Genomic DNA, 20,389 nt, shown 5'->3' on the forward strand with positions numbered 1-20,389 from the left:
TATCAAAGAAAGCTATCAGATTGGTTTGACATGATTTGTTCTTCACAAATCCATGCTGGCTATTCCCTATCACCTTACCACCTTCCAAGTGTTGGCAGATGATTTCCTTAATTACTTGCTCCATTATCTTCCCTGGCACAGAAGTTAAACTAACTGGTCTGTAGTTACCTGGGTTGTTTTTAGTTCCCTTTTTATAGATGGGCACTATATTTGCCCTTTTCCAGTCTTCTGGAATCTCTCCCGTCTCCCATGACTTTCCAAAGATAATAGCTAGAGGCTCAGATACCTCCTCTATTAGCTCCTTGAGTATTCTAGGATGCATTTCATCAGGCCCGGGTGACTTGCAGGCATCTAACTTTTCTAAGTGATTTTTAACTTGTTCTTTTTTTATTTTATCCGCTAAACCTACCCCCTTCCCATTAGCATTCACTATGTTAGGCATTCCTTCAGACTTCTCGGTGAAGACCGAAACAAAGAAGTCATTAAGCATCTCTGCCATTTCCAAGTTTCCTGTTACTGTTTCTCCCTCTTCACTAAGCAGTGGGCCTACCCTGTCTTTGGTCTTCCTCTTGCTTCTAATGTATTGATAAAAAGTCTTCTTGTTTCCTTTTATTCCCGTAGCTAGTTTGAGCTCATTTTGTGCCTTTGCCTTTCTAATCTTGCCCCTGCATTCCTGTGTTGTTTGCCTATATTCATCCTTTGTAATCTGTCCTAGTTTCCATTTTTTATATGACTCCTTTTTATTTTTTAGATCGTGCAAGATCTCGTGGTTAAGCCAAGGTGGTCTTTTGCCACATTTTCTATCTTTCCTAACCAGCGGAATAGCTTGCTTTTGGGCCCTTAATAGTGTCCCTTTGAAAAACTGCCAACTCTCCTCAGTTGTTTTTCCCCTCAGTCTTGATTCCCATGGGACCTTACCTATCAGCTCTCTGAGCTTCCCAAAATCTGCCTTCCTGAAATCCATTGTCTCTATTTTGCTGTTCTCCCTTCTACCCTTCCTTAGGATTGCAAAGTCTATGATTTCATGATCACTTTCACCCAGGCTGCCTTCTACTTTCACATTCTCAACGAGTTCCTCCCTATTTGTTAAAATCAAGTCTAGAACAGCTTCCCCCCTAGTAGCTTTTTCAACCTTCTGAAATAAAAAGTTGTCTCCAATGCAGTCCAAGAATTTGTTGGATAGTCTGTTCCCCGCTGTGTTATTTTCCCAACATATATCCGGATAGTTGAAGTCCCCCATCACCACCAAGTCTTGGGCTTTGGATGATTTTGTTAGTTGCTTGAAAAAAGCCTCATCCACCTCTTCCACCTGGTTAGGTGGCCTGTAGTAGACGCCTAGCATGACATCTCCCTTGTTTTTTGCCCCTTTAAGCCTAACCCAGAGACTCTCAACACTTCCGTCTCCTATGTCCATCTCTACCTCTGTCCAAGTGTGTACATTTTTAATATATAAGGCAACACCTCCTCCCTTTTTCCCCTGTCTATCCTTCCTGAGCAAGCTGTACCCATCCACACCAACATTCCAATCATGTGTATTATCCCACCAAGTTTCAGTGATGCCAACAATGTCATAGTTGTATTTATTTATTAGCACTTCCAGTTCTTCCTGCTTATTCCCCATACTTCTCGCATTTGTATATAGGCATCTAAAATACTGGTTTGATCTTTCCTCCCAGTTTTTTCCTGACTCTCCTTTCTCTCTGCCAATATAGCCCACACTCCCTCTTGTTTCCGACTCATTTCCCCGGTCTCCATGTTCCCCACTTACCTGTGGGCTTTGCTCACCTGTCCCCGTCGAACCTAGTTTAAAGCCCTCCTCACTAGGTTAGCCAGTCTGTGTCCGAATAGGGTCTTCCCTCTCCTCGAAAGGTGAACGCCATCTCTGCCTAGCAGTCCTTCCTCGAATAGCATCCCGTGGTCTAGGAAGCCAAAGCCCTCCTGGCGACACCATCTTCGCAGCCAGGCATTCACCTCCATGATGCATCTGTCTCTGCCCGGGCCCCTACCTTTAACAGGAAGAATTGAAGAGAATACCACCTGTGCTCCAAACTCCTTCACCCGTGCTCCCAGAGCCCTGTAGTCACTCTTGATCCGCTCAGTGTCACACCGCGCAGTATCATTTGTGCCCACATGGATGAGTAGCATGGGGTAGTAGTCAGAGGGCCGGATAATCCTCGACAATGCCTCCGTAACGTCTCGGATACGGGCCCCCGGCAGGCAGCATACCTCTCGAGATGAAATGTCAGGGCGACAGATGGGCGCCTCCGTCCCCCTCAGCAGAGAGTCTCCGACCACCACTACCCTACGTTTCCTATTCGCAGTGGTGGCAGCAGACTCTCCAGCCTTAGGGGTACAAGGCTTCTCCTCCTTTACTGTAGGGAGTGATTCCTTCTTTCCTGTATCAAGAAGAGCATAACGGTTACCTATAACCACGGCAGGAGGGTTCGGAGCAAGGGTGGAGCACTGCCTGCTGCCAGAAGTAACCAGCTGCCAGCGTCCACCCTGAGCCATCTCCTCCTCCACCAGTGGTGTATCAGCAGTCCTGTGTACTGGGACAGCTACCTCAGCTGTCTCCACATGGACACTGTCGAGGAATTGCTCGTGGATACGGATGCTCCTCAACCTAGCCACCTCCTCCTGTAGCTCTCTCACCTGCTGCCTGAGAGATTCCACCAGCAGGCACCTTTCACATTGGATGGTCCCCCCAGCCTGGATATCCATAAGTGGAAATTGCAAGTTACAGTCTTTGCAAAACCACACCAGGATCTGGGTAGAGGCATCCATGCTTAGGCACTCTGTCTGGCTACAGGCACAGGTGGAGGAGACAGCAGCAGTGCTGGCACAGGTGTTGCGGGTCTTCCTAACCATCGTAAGCCTCCCTCTGTCAAACTCCCGTCTGCAGCCCCGTCAGCCCAAAAGGTTGCTGTATTGCTCCTCCTTCACCTGGAGAACTCCCTTGCGAAACTCCCTGTTAGCAGCCCCTGTTCGCACAGTTGCAGGACTCATCATGTTACCAGCACAAACACTGTTACCAGCACCATTTTCTTCTCCTCCCCTGATGGTCATGGGTGAGGACATCTCATTCGCTTCTGAGGTGTCTATACAAGGCTCCCCTACCTTTCCATTTCAGCCACCCCTCCTTGAAGTGCACCCTGAGGAAGAAACTCCCAGCAGGTGGTGTACCCAGCAATATTGGCAAGAATAAGCTTGGGGGTCCAACCCCCTTCCCTTATGCCCCACCACAATGGGTTTTTGAAACCAGGGGGCCCCTTATGGCAAGCTCTTCTACAGGGTTCCATTGTGTAAGAGGTCATGCCAACAGCACCAAGCCCAGGTCCTGTTCTGCAGGAGTTGCTTACAGACGAGCAACAGCCAACTGGGGAAGAATAAGTGCCTCCTTCCCATAAATCTTCCTCCTCACCAGATGCCTGACTCCCTGGTTGTTGAGGTGGTTAATGAATGAAACAGACAACATTGTTGCCGATCAACACCATCTGACAGGAAACTGAAATGGCTAGACCTCCTTGGCCGCAAAAGCTACTCCTTGGCCTCATTGCAGTTCAGAGGAGCCAGTTGCCAAACCCTGAGGGCAAAATATGATTTTACGAATTATTACAAATTTTTCATCTTTTATTGAATATCTGCCACAAGACAAGAGGGAACAATTTCAGGCCCTCATAAAAGCCATAAAATCATCAAGGCTTCTCTCCAGGCCTCTCTTGATGCTGCCAATACAGCTGCAAGTTCCATGGCTATGGCAGTAGTTGTGCGCAGAGCATCTTGGCTGCAGTCTCTGGCCTCCCCCAGAAGGTACAAAATGCCATCAAGGACCTTACCTTCGAAGGACCTAAGTTGTGCAGCAGCGCCACGGGTGGATCCCTTCATTCTCCTGAAGATGCCCAGGTGACACTACAATCACTGGGCATTTATATACCTGTGACAAAGAAAAAATATAGTAGATCGTAGACAGCTCAGTGGTCTCATCTAGTCCACTACCAGCTCACGAGACTGGCTGAACCCTACAAGAAGAAGCCCAGATTCACTGAAAAGGGCCGTCCTCCACAGTGTCACTGCAGTTGGCAACATCCTCAAAACAACCATTTTGACCCATTGGTCGAAGGCCACAAACTGTTTTCCTCTCTGGATCCTACATTGAACCTATTCCCGCTTCCACCCTTATGGGTATCATCTCTCCTATTTTCTGCCTTCCTGGGAGTTCATTACTTTGGACAGATGGATGTTGGAGGTGATTTCTGTAGGCTATTCCATCCAGTTTAGCACCTTCTCACCCTCCCTCCCCAACCCTCTTCAGAGACCCTACTCATTAGTGTCTGATATCAGGGGGTTGGTTCAAAGCACATCTGGGATCTCCTGAAGCGTTAAGAGGCCTGTCTGTCTGATGTCGTTGCTGTTTGGTTCGGCAGTCTGGCGCCCATAGTGCATTCGCTGCCTCCCCGACTTGGGTGTAGTGCCCTTGGCCTCCCATAGCAGTGTGGCCAACCAAGTCTCAATCAAGCCTTGTGCGCTCTGCTGAGATAGCTCTGTCTGTCTGTCATCAACAGGGGTGTTGATCTAGGGGCCCCACAGCAGCAGAAATGCCCCCCAGCTCCCTGCACAGGCCCTCAGTCATTGAGAACCATTGGAGTGTGTTCCCTGGGAGAGGGGCATGTGTTGTGCCAGGCACCTGAGCCTCCTGTTATGGTTGTTCCTGTTGCTGAGCTGTTGCGCTGCTTTTGGGGTGTCAGATGGGGTGTCCCTCCTGCCACAATAGAGCAAGTGGTCCCTAGGGCAGTCCTCTCCCTTGGGAGGCAGGGGACAGCCCTGGTGTAGCTGTCCTGGCAGATCTGCCCTGCGGAACCGGGGCTTGGCTACAAAGTGGTGGTGGTGGTGTAGAGTCTCCCTCTACTCCCCCTGGGGAGAAGCATTTGTTTCTCAGCCTGTCTCCATGTCCACATCCTACCAAGTGATGGGATGTCCCTCCAGACGTTTGAATGGCCACAGGATGTTCGTGTTCTGTTAACACAGTAAAGGTTCCAGTTGTTTGCCTGTGACCCGTGGAGACAAGTGCCATACTGCTACTTGCTGGCTCTGCCTGCTGGGTTGCTCAGCCCAGTATGGTGTTGCATGCTGGGATGCTCCCTCTACAGTCCAGGGGGCAGAAAGCTGATGTTGCCCTCTCTCATTTGGTGTGCTTGGGGTGGAGGACCCAGGGGTGTTTTGATCTGGGCTTTCAGACCAACCCCAAGTCTTAATAAAGGGCTGGTTAACCTCTATACTGGCCCCATGCCAGTGTCAAGATAGGTAGAGGCTCCTGCTTGTGCTCCTCTGTGCCCCAAGCCTTGCTGCAAATTCTTGTCACTGGCACATTCTGTGCGTGATGATAACCTAAACATGAGCAACTAGGGGCTCTGTAGAGCTTCCTCCCCTTTCCTTCATGGTGTTGGATGTCTGTCCAAGCTCTGCTGCTCAGGCCCACAGCACCCACTGGGGGCAAAAGGGGAGCGTCCCAGCCCCTCTCCTTCTCCTATGATTGTTTTTCCCTGCATATCTCACTCCCCTTGCACATCCCACTCCCCCAAGACAGAAGTTCCTTCCCTCCTGTATGCTCGAAGAACCATCCCCTGGAGGGAGGTATTTTCAGCCCTGGCTGAAGCTGAAAAGCAAGGTTCCCCAGGGGATTGGCAAAGTGCTTCAAAGCTAGGCGTGTCTGGGGAGCATTCCAGCTCCTTCCCCTCCCACTGCAGGTCCCACAGACATGTTCTGCAGTGCGTTCCTTGCTCAACACAGAACAGGGGAGGGAAGCTGAGCCTAGGAATGCCACCCCCAGTCAATGCTCTGGGGTGGGGTCACACATGGTGGCACATCGCTTGCCAGCCTCTGACTTTGGGGTACCATGTGGCAGCATTCTGTCTGGTGCTGAGGGCTAGCCTGGGTCTGTAGCACTAGAACAACATCTCTGAGAGCCCGGCCCTGTGGGCAGAGAGCTGACCTGGGCACCGGGTTTCCTGCTGTTTGGCTTTAAGTTTCAACCTTAACTTTTTCCTCCAGTTTGTGGGGGTGGAGCACAGGAATTGGCAGCGGGACTCCTGAGACACTACACCCTGCAGATGTGGCTCCCCCGTACCTCTTGCTATTGGGCCCTTCCTCTTTCTGTGCCCGAGCCTAACGTCTGCCCCATGGGCCTAGTCGGGTCTGTAAGGGGTGGGGTGGGGGGCTTGTTTGTGAAGGTTTGTAAAATGCTTTGAGATCATCTGATGGTGGGAGCTAGTGGAGGGCAACGGGTTAAATGAGTCTGATTTTCTGTATTCGCCATCTGTCTAAGTTAGAACATGACCTGGTTCTTCCCTCACTTATTCTAGTCCCATTACACAGACGTCGGGGAACTTCCCCAATAGGAGGAGAATCAGACTGGGATATAGATCAGCATTCGTCAGCATACCAAACCCTTTGCAATGTCTGACTCTCCCTCCAAACTCTGAATGTTCAGTTCCTCCCCAGCCAGGGGAAGCAGTTCACCCTCTTCTTTCTTGCTGGTTGGATATATAACAACATACTCTCTTCTCCAGGCTGCAAGTTTGAGATTTCTGTGCTATAAACTCTCTCCTGTCCACTGCAGACAGGAAGGGTCTGTGCTTCTTATTTCTACTTTCCGTTAGCTCTGCCTTCTGCTCCCCTTTGCAGGTCTTTATTCTGGTAACTGAGTCAGGGTCAGCGGTGGGGCTCTACTTAGGAACGGCTCTGGCCTTTTCTGGGTTGAGATCCTTGCCTCTAAAGTGTGACTTGTTGGCACTGCTCTGGGACTTGGTCAGGCATATCGATAGCAACAGAAGCAGGGCTAGATGGCAAGCATGGGTGCTCACTCCTTTGCACTCAACAGGCCATGAACAAACAGCACATGGGTCAGCCGGGGAGACTATGCCAGGCAATTGAAGCAGGAATGGTCCTGCCTGTGGTCAGGCCAGAGCCCAGAGGAAATTCTATGCAGTCTCTGAGCCTGCCACCCTCCAGGAGAGATTCCAGCCCCCAGCATTGCTCAGCCTGGGAAGGAGAGAGATCAGTCCCTTCCTCCTCTTCCTGTGCCGGGTGGCGAAAGCAAGGGGGTTGCTGGATGATGTGAGCAGCAGGTGAAAAAAACCCTTCATTGTGCAGTGCGTGGAGTGCCACCCCAGGGGCAGACTCAAACACTGCTGGGCCTTGCTGGCCCTGACTGATATTGGCCTTTATGGCTGTAGTTGGGGCTCATGCTTCAGAGCGTGTGCTGGTTCCTGTAGGGGGTCAGGTAGAATAACCTCCCACCCAGGTGCAGCATTGTCCCAGGTGCTCTGTGGTCTCTTCTGCTGCCTGCTGAAGCCTCCATGTTAGGCTAGGAACTGGAATTGCTGAAAATGGTCTGATCTGGTACAGCACATCCTGAGTCCCCTGGGATCAGCTTACAGATGTGGGAATCTTCTCATCTCAGGAACAGTCAGGAAAGAAAGAGGTGCGGGAACAGGAAGCGTTTCACAGACCAGAGGTGTATAGCAAGAGCTGGATGCTGCAGTCTGGCATGGTTATGGATTTGCTTGTACAAATTTATGTCTTCTCCTTCCTCACTGTCTGAAGGGCTGCTTAGAATGAAGGGACAGGGACTAGCTTCTGTAACAGGCTGGGCTGGGCATGGCAACCGTGGCTAATTATAATTGCCATGTGTGCGTCCTGTTCACCTGTCGCCCTTGAAACACTTTACACAGGTGGGTAAATAGCCTCCTCCTTGTGAGCTCTGCACCTGACCCACCAGAGAGAAGCAGTGTGTCCACACTGAGTCCATGACAACCCCATTCTCCTGAGCCCCAGTCCTGTATCTAATTCACTGCCCCATGCCACCTCCCTGGACAGTCATTGTGTCAACTATCCTGGTGTCAGTCTAAAACACTCCTGGGATGAGTATCCAAGTACCACGCTGCCCTTAGACCCCCTTACAAGAATGATCCATGCTCTTGACTATAAGGTCTCGGCAGCTTTGCTGACCGCACCTTGCCCGTCCTTGGCTGGTGGTGCATAATGTAGCAGCTTCTGTGAAAGAAGACATGTGGATGCCATCAGAGAGGCCCAACCAGACCCTGCTGAATAGGAAGTAACTCGCCACCCTCGCCTTCTCCTCTGCCCACTCAAAACTTGTCATAAAGATATTTAAAGCCTTGACCTCTTACGTGGGGCTTGGTCAGGAGGGAGCTAACAGGAACAGCTACAGCCGGCAGAATTATCTGCCTATTCTCTATAACCAGCACTTTCAAACCTAGCATTAGGCACCTATTGCTGGACTCTGAGGGGCTGAGCATGGCTGTTGCACGTGATGTGAGCTGTGGGTGCTCAGCACCTCTGAAATTCAACCACTTATTTGGGTGCCTGATATGGATGTAGGTGCTGGACTTTAGGCTCCTTGTTTTAAAGATGCTCTATTTACTTTTGGATTAGGCTCTCCATGGGCTCTTCTAACACTGAGTTTCACAACCCACTTCCAAGGTGATATTGACCCCATTTTACTGCTGGAGAAACTGAGACAGATCTGAAGTGACTTGCCCTGTGTCACACAATGAATTTGTAGCAGAGCTGGTGCAACCCAGCCTATAGACCTAAGGAGTCCTGAAGTGAGGAATATACCAACCAGCCTCTCTCCCTTTACTATATTATCCACTGCAGTAATTGTCATGTGTTGAGAGATTTGTGTGTATATTGAATTATGAAATTAAATTGTACAGAGATGGTCTGGCATTTGGCATGGCTATATCCCCCTGTACCGCCCCCAGGGGATCTTTAAATACACTGTATCCATCTGCATGTTTCTCTGAGTTTCCAGACAGGAATTGTAACTGGAAAAAAGGGGTCAGTGACACCATTGTTGTAACCCTGCTGCTCACAGAGACCTGTCCATGTTACAGCAAGGAGTGCAGCGGCTCTAGAGTAGAGGGGATGGATTCTGGCAGGGCCTACATGCTCTGTGGTGGAGTATCCACTCCTCATGAGTGTGAGGGACAGTTGCTAAACACTGCTTGGGACTTGAGCAAAGATTGTGATTTGCAATCCCCTTTCCAGCAGCCCTGGCCACAGCTCAAAATCCTGTCTGTCAATTAAACTTTATTGTAGTTGTGCAGCAGCACCACTATCGTTAAGGTTCTGTCACAACGTCTATTTAAAGGTTCCTCTTTCAAAGTACTCTAAAATTGACATGCTGTATCAGATTTCTATGAAATTTGGTGTGCCTCAGGTGGGTGTGGGGTTGGATTAGTGACCCGTATTTGGAGTCATTTGAGCCGAGGGTTCCAGAAATATAAGCCCCTCCCTCCCAGCCCCCCACAAACCAGCCATATTAAAAAAAGCTTTTAGGTATGTGGTTTTTGGTTTTGCCCAGCACTAAAGACCAAACTATTGAAGTTGTGCAGGTCAACCTGGTTTCAAACTGTAAAGTTTTACCTAAGGAAATATGTGGCACTCACTAGGACTATGTCTACACCGCGCACCTTACAACAGCAGCCGCACCGTTGTAAGGGGTGCTGTGTAGCTGCTCTTTATTGCCAGGAGAGAGCTCTCTTAGCGGCAAAATAAAACCACCTCCAACGAGGGGCAGTAGCTTCATCGGCAGGAGCTCTCACTGAAGCACTGTCCACACAGGTGCTTTTCGTTGTTAAAGCTTTGGTTGTTCAGGGAAGTGTTTTTTCAAGCCCCTGAGCAACAAAAATTGCATCAACGAAAGTGCCAGTGTAGACATAGCCTACGTCGTTGGGGGACTCAAATTGAGAACAGTATTGAAGAAAATGTGCACTTGTTACACTGCCCATGCCCCAGTACAGAAAAATGGCTAGAGGGTTTCCATTCCTGACATTTTATATGCTTTAATCCTGACCTTTTTTTTTTTTTTTTTTTTTCCTTTTTGACCTTTAATAGTGGAAAGTATTTTGAGGAGGAATCCTGTGGGTGAGAGGAATGGATTGTAAAAGGAGATAAAGAGCTTGTACATTTCAACAACTGGGATTGGCAGAGTAAAGCTATGTATTAATGGGGTGTATTGGGGCATTGCTGAAAGAGGGAAGAATTAAGGTTGCATGGGCAACCTTAACTGTATATTTCCTGGTTTTCATAAGTTTGAGTTTTACTCAGTGGTGTGGAAAGGGATGATATACAGTAGTTACGAACAATACAGGAATGGAGGTGGTTCACAACTCTGAAATGTTCATATCTCAACAAAACGTTATGGTTGGTTCTTTCAAAAGTTTACAACTGAACATTGACTTAATACAGTTTTGAAACTTTACTATGCAGAAGAAAAATGTTGTTTTTAATCACCTTAGTTTAAATGAAACAAGCACAGAAACAGTTTCCTTACATTGTCAAATCTTTTTTTAAACTTCCCTTTATTTTTTTAGTAGTTTACATTTAACAGAGTATTTGCTTCTCTTTTTTTTTTTTCCACTCTCTGCTGCTGCCTGATTCCATATTTCCAGTTCCAACTGAGGTGTGTGGTTGACCGATCAGTTCATAACTCTGAGATTCTACTGTACCACCAAGCAACCTTAACTCTGGGTTAATATAGTTTTTTGGCATTGAATATATATTTGCTATAAACATTAATTTAGCTGTATGAGGCCCCTATAATTGTACGTGGGGAAACTGAGCACAAAGCAGTGACTTATCCAGCTCACAGGGAATTTGTGGCAAGGCCAGGAATAGAACCTGGGAGTTGCAAACACCCATCTCCTTCTCTTGCAGCTATACAGTGCTCCCTCTGTTAAGGAATGGGAGGAGACTGGGGAACAGCCTGAGACCGAAAGTAAAGTGGTGTAAGAACAGAAAGCTACCAATAACATGTTAGGAGCCCTACTGCTTTGTAGGGAAAAATTCTCTCCTCTCCCCAATTCCCCTTTGATCGACAATGGGAAGTGTGAGATTGCCTGGGGAAGTGGAGTGAGAGCTCTCAGCAGATACTCGAAGGGAGCAGTTTGTTGATATTGAGGAGTGTTGCCACTTAGCCCGATATAAATATTACTTACCAAAACCTGTAACACCTTACCTGTCCCAAAAAGTGCCCCAGTGCCTGCACTGATGTATTGGGTCAGGGCTAGTTACTGGTTTGCTGGCTGCGTGAAGCTGAATGCACTGGCCACATGGCTAGCCAAGGGACTCCAGGAAAGGCATACTCCCTTTTTAATAAGGTAGTAATTCACTTTCCACGTGGAAACACAGTGCTGGGACCTGGTCTTCTCTGGGTTGCTGATTCGGAGAGTCCGGGAGTGCATTCCCTCCAGCCCAGGGGCAGAGTCACTCTTCAATCCTCCCCCATTTATAGAACTCATCATGGGCCCTGATTTCAGAGGCGCTGACCTGCAGCTGCCAGTGAGGTCAGTGGGCCCAGATAATTTGAAAATCAGGCTCCTAGTCTTCAGTGATGGCCTTTTTACCCCGACAGCCTCCATGCACATGCATCAGCCATGAGTGCCTTCCCCTCTCTTAGGGAATGAAAGCAATCATGTGTGCTGGTGGGAGGCAGGTGGCACGGGTTTGGCATTTGGCGCTGATGTGTGTATGTTGTTTATACGCCTGTCTGCACATCCCCCAAGCCACATTCCACACTCATGGCTCATCACCAGCTTTCTCCAGAGAAGTCAGTTGGTTTTGGCCAAAAAAGATGATTTGCTCGTGCAGACAGGAGCTGTCTTGTCTGCAGTGCAGACTGCCAGCTGTGGCATCCCTGCGATGTTGCTGACTTCCAGTAAAAGGTGAATCCTGCACACAATCCCGCTTCCCCCTGGAACCATGCACCCTATCCATACTTCTGTTTCCCCACCCTCTTGCTCAAGATGCTGTGTACTCCCCCATTTCCACGATGCTTTGGGGGAAGGAAATGGGGGGAGGAGATATACCCTAGATTTCAGCCTCTCTCCTTGGTCCCTGAAGATGGCAGAACAGCCTGTCCCTAGGAAGAGCCCTCAGGGCTGGGCCGTACCTTGAAGCCCAGCTGTTCCTGGCTCCATCCTGCCTCTTTCCAACACTTTCTCTCTGTGTCTTGTGCTTTCTGTCATGAGTGCAACGTGGAAAATAACACACAAGTGAAGAGCAAAGGCCTGGTCTCAGTGTGGAATAGCAGAGGCTGAGTCTATTCTGTTCTATATAGGCTTTTATATCACGCTTATTACTGCAACATCTGAGCACCTTCCACTAATGCATTAAACAATGTGAATACATGTCTGTCACATTTGTTCTCTCATTCTCTGCCCAGAGGGAGAAGCATTTGTAAAGGAGTGTTTTGTTTTGGTAGGTTTTTGTTGTTGTTGTTTTTGTTTGTTTAAATAAATATACCTGTTGCTATATGTTTATATTAGAAAAGACAAGGTCAAAGAAATGTGCCTTGCTCTTGGAGTGGAAAGTGGTGAGATTTGTGATGGTCCTTAGTTCTTGGGGAGTTCATAACACAGGTTCTGTCTCCCTCACAAACAAGCTTTACTCCTATTGTTGAGAATTCCATTGTGCCAAAAGAGCAAGGTTGTTGACCACAATCTTTATCCTAGAGCATTAAACGGTCTTTTAGATATCCTCAGCCCAGGCCATGGAGCGCTTTGACGATAAGGACTGAGACCTTGAACTTGAACTTGATTTGATATTTTATGAGAAGCCAATGCAGAGAGTAGAAGACCGGTGTGATGCATTCATGGTAGCCAGTGCTGCTGAGGAAACGCGCTGCAGTGTTTTCTACTGGTTGGAATTTCCAAAGTGCTGAAAGTTTCATGCCCAGGTATGCCACGTTACTGAAGTACAGCTGAGAGATGACAAAAGCATGAATAACTGAGGCCAGGTCACCTTCTGTCAGGATGGGGTGGAGTCTCCTAGCCAACCAAAGGTGATAGAAAGCATTATTCATGGCCATTGCAATGTGAGAGCTCAGTCAGTGGGGAATCCAAGAGTACTCCTAGACTGGACTGAATTGACACATTGTGGATGTGAACCTTCAACCACTGTACTGTGGCTGTAAACTCCTCAAAATACTTTCCTCTGCCCACCAGTATCACCTCTGTTTTGCTTGGGTTCAGATTCAACCAGCTGCTCTTCATCCATGAGCTGATCTCATCCAAGCACTGGGCGATCTTGTTGGTAGTGGTGTGGTCGAATGTGGTGAAGGATAGATAGAGCTGTGTCATCTGTATGTTGCTGGCATTTGAGTCCCTGTGATCTGACCGGTTCACATACTTGCTGGATATAAATGTTGAAAAAGATCAGAGAGAGAATTGATCCTTGTGGAACCCCACAAGCAAGGGGTAGTGGTAAAGGTGCAGTTTCCCATCTTTGGATGCAAACTGTGGGAAGGACCCAAACCATTTTAATGCATTACTCTGGACTCCTGCAACCTCCCTCAGGTGAGACAGCAGTATCTTGTGATCAGCAATGTTAAACGCTGCAGAGGCGTCCAGTAGGATGAGAATAGATGTTCATCCGTGCCACAAAGCAGTTTCAGTTCCGCATCCTGTCCTGAATGCAGATCCTGCCAGGTCTAGATTGCTGGCTTCAGTGAGATGAGCGTGCTCAGGAAAGGGAGGTTTGGCTAGGACTGATGCAGCCTTGCTGCCGGGCCATGTCTAAGCAGCGCTACAGCTGGGCTGCATGTATCCTAACCTGCCTTAGGAAAGGAAAGGAGGATCTGGTGATGCAGGAAGTCTTGGGCATGGTGAGTCAGTGACTGCACCCATAATCAGTGGTCCCAGCACAACAGCCTCCCAGTGATCCCTCAGTCTTATGGTATTTTCATCATGTCTCTGTGCAAACTGGCTCTTATTTCCCTCGCTGCCCTTGGACTTGAAGCTCTTTGGGTGGGTGGGTGGATGGATGGATACTCCCATCTCAGCCCAGGTAGGAGAGAGAAGGGGGTGCAGTAGAGAGCAATTGTCTGAGTCTGGAGCACAGCGTTCCTTGCGCAGGCACTGCTGCGCTCCTCTCTTTAAGATGCACAAGGCTCTTCTTTTCCAAGCTGCCACCTCCTTGCACGGCTCCCTCTGCCCATTTTTGGGAGGCACAGATGGGCGGAGCAATAACCAGTAGCAGAATGTCTGACGGGAAGCGAATGGCTCAGTGGGGAGGGTCAGATGTCTAGTTAGCAAGTAGGTTTGAGGGGCTTCCCCCAAACCACCCCCAATAGGCTTGTGAGGAGCTATTCATTCATAGCCTCATGCCTCCTGACAGGCTGTGGTCCTGCACCATAAGCTCTTGTTCTAGTGCATCCTCACAGCATGTACTATCTGCCGTGCCCGCTGAGCAAAGTGACACGCCAGCTTCTGTGAGTTCCACATCAACCCTGTGACCCGACACCAAATCTCCAGTGTGCCTAAAACCCACCAGGCCCCACCCTCAACCGCTCTGTACCTGGCACTTGGGTGCTCCCTGCTTACGCTACACTGCCAGGCATAAAGGGGCAGGCTAAGGGTTCTCTTGGTGTCTCTCTGCCACCAGAGGCTCCTCAGGCCTGGCTCTTTCATCATGAGCAGTGTATGCAGCTCCAGTGTGAGCAGTGGGATCACTTCATGTGTCCCAGGGTAGAATTTGGACTTGGCTCGGTGTAAATCCTGCTGGGACTTCCGTAAAGCTCCTTGTGGTCCTTCAGGAAGTGAAGTGTAATGGCAACGATTCTGTGCCTAGCTCAGTGGGGTCCGGCTCTGTGACTCGGGATCCTGGTGCTCCGGTGATACAAAGAGTGATTCCATCAACATGCCTGCTGTCTCAGGGCAGCTAGACAGCCAGCTGGTATATTTGGGACAGAGATCCTGCCAGTTCCCTTGGCCATGCCAGAGGTTCCCAACTGCTGGGCTGCATTCAGTGATGAATCCCTTGGGGGTGGATTGTGGAAGGAGAGACCCCCCAAGGACTGGGGTGGTCATCTTCACTGTGTGCTATAACCTGCTCCATCTCACTCTCTTTCCCCAAGGGTGCATGATCTGCCTGGGGCAGTCAACCTTCCTCCGGTTTAATCACCCTGCTGAGGCCAAGTGGATGAAAAGCATGATCCCAGCTGCAGAAAGGAGTCCTGGGGCCGCATATGGACTCACGGCAGGTAGGTGAATCCTCCATGCTCAGGGCCTGGGAGTGAGGACACCTATGTTTTATTCTTGACTCTGCTGCTGACTCAGGCAAGTCAGTTTCCCCTCTCTGTGCTCGTTTCCCCACCTCTAATGTGGGGATAATAACCCACCTCCCAGGGGGGAGTTGTGTCAGTGCCTGTGGGCCTGGGATTGCTCTGAGGAAGAAGATACCCCCTGTGAGTGTTAATGGCAGCAGACTGAGGTTTTGTCTACACCATGCAGCTTTTAGCAGACACGGCTGTGCCGCTAAAAGCCGCGCAGTGTAGCTGCTGTTTGTCGGCAGGAGAAAGCTCTCCTGCCGACAAAAACTTCCACGAGCGGCAGCAGCTTTGTCTGCACTCCTGCCGACAAAGTGCGGTTCACACCGGAGCTTTTCATCACTAAAACTTCTGTCGTTGGGGTGGGGGGGGATTGTATTAACACCCCTAAGCGACAAAAGCTTTGCCCACGAAGTACCAGTGTAGACAAAGCCTCAGAGTGTAATGAGCTCAACAGAGCCCAGATGTTCAGTAGGGCAAAGGTCAAACCCTGGGCCTTGGAGAGAGGAGTTTCGGGAGGGAGCTCTGCCAGGGCTCAGATCGGCATTTCTGTCCAGTGCTGTGGTCTTTTAGTCTGCAGCTACCCCTACTCTCTGCCAGTTGTTGCTGCGCTCTCTGAGCCACTGAGTCTCACCAGTGCTGGGTTTGGTGCCTGGGCAGAGCCAGAGAGTGGCAGCGATGTCAGGCAGGAACTTCTCCCTGTCTCACCAGTGAAGGAAGGGGAGCAGGGGACTCATTTGCTTCTGAAGGATCAGGTGGAGGCTGCTGCTGGAAGTGGGAGATTGGGCTTGATTGACAGGTCTGCTCCTATAGGCCAGTTCTGCCATCACACCAAATGGAAAGGCCATGGTCCAGTTCTGCAGTCCTTACTCAGGCAGCACTCCTATTTGCTTCAGTGGGAATTTTGCCTTGAACAAGGGCCTAAGCCTCTCTACTTGGTACGATGGCAGAACTGGTCTATAGGATTTGCATATTTGTCCATCAAGCCCAGTCTCCTACTTCCAGCTGCAGCCATGACTGACCATTAAGGCTGGCAGTGAGTGACTCTGGGGGAAGCAGGTGAGGTCTGATAGCTCAGTAAGTCCATTCCCGGGAGAGCATGCTCCTAACGTGGCCATACAGCCACACCTTGGTGTAATGGTTCAGCATATGGCCCAGACGGTTGAGCTACAGGGTGGCCTGCACAACCTAGGATTTAACATCTCTCAAGCTTTCTACTCCCTGTAGCAGTGTTTGGTTTAACCCTTCATGTGCTGTTACCAGAGCACCCTCACCAAGATATCTGCTTGACCCTTCTTGGGGCTGGGCAGTGAGGCGCTTTGATGCAGACTAAATGTTGTCCTCCTTAATGGCCCTTTGAGACAGACTTGCCGACTTGGTGCCTACAGTGGGAAGAGTTCAGCGAGAGTCTGTGCTGGTAGCACAGCAATACTGGGAGCCAGCCTGGGAGATAGAGAGGGAGCAGAGGGGGGAGTTCACAGAGGCTTTCCAATAAGGGAGTCTGGCTGTTGACGGCTAGTCCTTTCCTGCTTGCATTCCTCTATCTGTACAGTGGGGCTTGTATTGGGGCAGTCTCTGAGCACACCCCTTTGTGGCATGGCATGCTACTGCACCAACCTACATAGCTTTCAGCACATCCAGTTGCTGCGGTGACTTAGGCTGAGTCACATCAGAGTCCACCCCTTCCTGGGCAGTAAACTCCAAACAAACACAAAAGCAAAACAATCCTTTATCCCCCGTGGGCTCAGTTCCTAGCCCCTCCTGGGCTCTACTCAGTTTCCATCACTGTTTATAGAGCCTTGATTCTTGAGGCAGCTCTCCCTGGAGCCTCTAACCCCGGGGTTTCTGTGGGAGCCTCCTTCCAGATTCCCCTCTCCTCCTAGCCGAGCATCTCCTGGCTTTTTATGAGCACTAGGTGCTCTCTGATTTAGTCACCTGACCCCTCAGCAGCTACTCCACCTTTGGGGCTGGGACCAGGCCCCATTAAAGGGCACTCATCCAGTGACAGGGCCCATGACCCCGACTCCTTGTGAGACTAAACTCCTTACTGTTTGGAAAGCACTTTGAAGAGCTGAGTGCTTGGCAGTCGGGGAGGTCAGGCTGGCATCCTGCACCAGCAGTTTATAGCAGAGTGTATCCCTCCCCCCAAGCACCCATCATGGGCAAAGTACATCGATGAGGTACTGAGAAACCCCAGGGGTGTATTCTTGGTCCCATTGAGATTACTAGCAGAGCCCTTGCTGACGTTAGTGGGGCCAGGATTTCACCCCAGGACTTGGTGTTGGGACCCGATTGGGTGCCTGGTGAGAGTCCCATGTGAAGCTGTCTGGGGCAGAAGGGCATGTTCTGTGTAAGGAATGCTGGCCATGGTGGAGCCATGCTGGCCGTGGTGGAGCCCTGCTGGCTCTCCCTCCCTCCTGCGATTTTTGTTTCTCAACATTGTAACCACAGACCCTGACCATGCGGTGTTTCCTTAAGCAGTGCTGTCTGGGATGCTAGCCCCCACTTCTCATGCAGGAGCAGTGCTTATGTGGCCGAGTTCCACCTGCCCCCGTTCACTCCACTTTAATAAATGAAACATGCAGGCGGTTTGGCAGGTGAAGCTGCTATTTGCTCATTACATAAATGATCGTTATTGAAGATTCCGTTAAAAACTCCATTACACTGAATGCAGATGTCACCCAGCACAGATCTAGGGCCATCTTGAGAAAAGCCCTGCACTAACTGGATCTCTCCGTTTAGACCTACCAGTGTCCCCACTCCTGCCGGGGGCCATCGGGGCCCTGGGCCCTGATAGAGGAGCTGTTAGGAGTTTTGTGTTTCCAGCTGGTGAAAAAATCCCAGGGTTGGGGACGGAAATGTTTCTAAAATGATCTCTCTGCTTGCTAAGAGATGCCTGCTATTTACGTGTATATGAACAGCATTTACCCTGGTTTGTGGCCTTTCCGTTCCTGCACCCACTGTTGACTCAGCTCAGCAACTGCTCTTCTGTTTGTTAATTATTAATACGTGTCTCCAAAGAGTTTAATTGTAGCAGCTCCTGAGCTGAACCCTTGGCTGAACACAGGACCTGGCTGGCATTTCACACCAGTTCTCCTGGTCACAGGGCAGGTTCCAGAGACCTTCTAGCCCTCAGAACAGCATAAAACACAAGGTCACGAGCCTCATCTGATGTGTCGAAAGCAGGGAACCCTCCTGGAGCTGGGTGGGGCAGCTGCAGGCAGCGCTTGTCTGTAAGGATAAATAAATGCAAGATTCAAAGGCTGTTTCTTCAGCCCGGGGGTTCCTTGTTACTTTTTTCCATGGAGTGCAAGTCTCCTTCACCTTCTGTGGCTGTTCTCCCCGTCTGCTGCCACTGACTATTGATGAGAGACTGGGCTAGATGGGCCTTGCTTTGATCCAGGCCAGTGGCTATGTGCTGTCTCCACACACCTTCTCAGGCTGTGCAGAGCTTCCATTACCACTCCATACCTCCCCTGCAGCTCCTGGCGTGGTGGTGTGGCCAGGACGTTGCTGTGCTCTGGCTATTCCTGGTTGCCAGAATGGCCCCTTGGGGCTATAGGCCGTCTTCAGACATAGCCCCCAGGAAGAGAAAGCACACAGGTAGGGCAAAGTCTTCTCTGCCCTGCTCCCCTGCTGTCCCTGCACAGCCAGGACAGAATTTGGCCCACATTCTTTACCAAAGCTCAGAAGAGAGGGGCCTCTTTCCTCTTTGCCCACCCCACTTGTCCTCTGAGACCCACTCCCATCAGGAGAGGCTTGGGTTCTACTCCCTAAGAACGAAGCACTGCAGGGACCTCCGATTCCTCATGCTATGCAGTCACACACAGCCCCTAAACCCCAGGTGTCAGGGGACGGGAGCTTAATTCAGAATGTCATCGTCCCCTTTGCAGACTATTAGCAGCCCCAATGGAGATCAGCTCTTTCTCTGTTGCATCAGGGTTGTGTTTGTCTGGGCCTGTAGAACAGAAGGCATTAGCTGTTTGCATGGAGGAATGGGCCGCTAGCTGCAGCATCTCAGGCTCTGACTGCTGTCTGGGCCCGCATTGGCTGTATCAGACTAGCTAGGGTGATGCACAAGGAGAAGAGACAGCCTGTGTCACAAGCCTGGCAGTAATCTGCCTGGGGTAGCTTGATATCCACTTGTGTGTGTGTGTGAGGGACCATGTGCTGCTGTTAACCTGCTGGCATGCGAGGGAAGGGAGCATGTGGAGCCAATTAGTGTCAGAGCTTCTGGAACCCCATGCTTTTCTAGGGGTGTGTGTGCACATACTTTCTAGGCAATTATTTCCTGCATGCCGGTCTCGAGCGCATATATGGGCTGTCTAGTGTACATGACCCCTAGCACACCCCCCCAGGAGGGCCAGGAACCATGCCTGGGTGGAAATTAGAGTGGAGGGGCCTTACACTTTTAAGACTTTTCCCTATGGCATTTTGGTCTATGGCATAGAAGTGTCCATTCCCTGCATACACAAGAGTCAGCCTAGGATAAGAGTGGGGAATTGTCACTGGTTCCCACTGGATACATCCAGCAGAGCCCTGTTCGATGTCAACCAAGGGCTCCAGGCAGAACTGAATTCACTTTTCTTAAGTAATTTGATTTCTGTCCCTTCACTGCCTCTGACTGCCTCTGCAGTGAGTGCTGGTCCTGAGGGCGCGGATCCCAACACTGCAGTCAGCCAGGGTGCCATCTGGATTCTGGCTTGCTGTGGTTTCAACACGATGAGATGCTTTTCAAAGGGAGCTGGTCCAGCTAGTCTGAGTCACCTCTGAAAATGGTCTCCAAGCTGAAGGCTGGTCCTCACCTGCCTGTAGCCAACCCTGCCCTGATGTTTTGAAGTGAGAGCTCTGCAATGTCCTTTGCTAGCATGTGTTTGTCTCCCTGATGACTATCGATGGTGCTGGGCACTGGGGAGACATAGGCACAGAACAGGTTGTATGAAGAGGAGGGCCTGGAAAATTGGTAGCTTTATTTTTTTTATCCAAAAAATCAGATTTTTGTATTTAAATTAGAAACCGTTTTATTTTTAAAAATAAACGTATTTAAATGTAAATGTGAAATTATGACCAACCTACGTTAAGGCCTAAACTTACTGTTATCTATTAAAATCATTTAAATTGAATAAAAAATATTAAGCAGTAATATTTGCTGTGAAGTTTTGAAGAAAGTCAGTCTCTGTACTGGAAGTCACTGGCTAAGCACCTGGAACCAGAGTTTATTGAAGTGCTAAACCAGCTTTCAACAGCAGTGTCTTT

At 49.8% G+C, this 20,389-nt stretch overlaps 1 protein-coding gene across 11 annotated transcripts in view; it reads left to right on the top strand.

Moving 5' to 3' along the window:
• The window catches only part of PHLDB1 (pleckstrin homology like domain family B member 1), a 112,872-nt gene that overhangs the window by 35,102 nt on the left and 57,381 nt on the right, over window positions 1-20,389 (top strand). For all 11 annotated transcript variants that reach the window (XM_054049547.1, XM_054049549.1, XM_054049548.1 and 8 more), the window contains exon 5: window positions 14,942-15,067. In XM_054049547.1, the coding sequence (XP_053905522.1) occupies window positions 14,942-15,067 (126 nt within the window). The remainder of the gene's footprint in view (window positions 1-14,941; window positions 15,068-20,389) is intronic.

This window comes from Malaclemys terrapin, chromosome 15 (assembly GCF_027887155.1).
Source record: "Malaclemys terrapin pileata isolate rMalTer1 chromosome 15, rMalTer1.hap1, whole genome shotgun sequence".
Lineage (NCBI taxonomy): Eukaryota > Metazoa > Chordata > Testudines > Emydidae > Malaclemys > Malaclemys terrapin.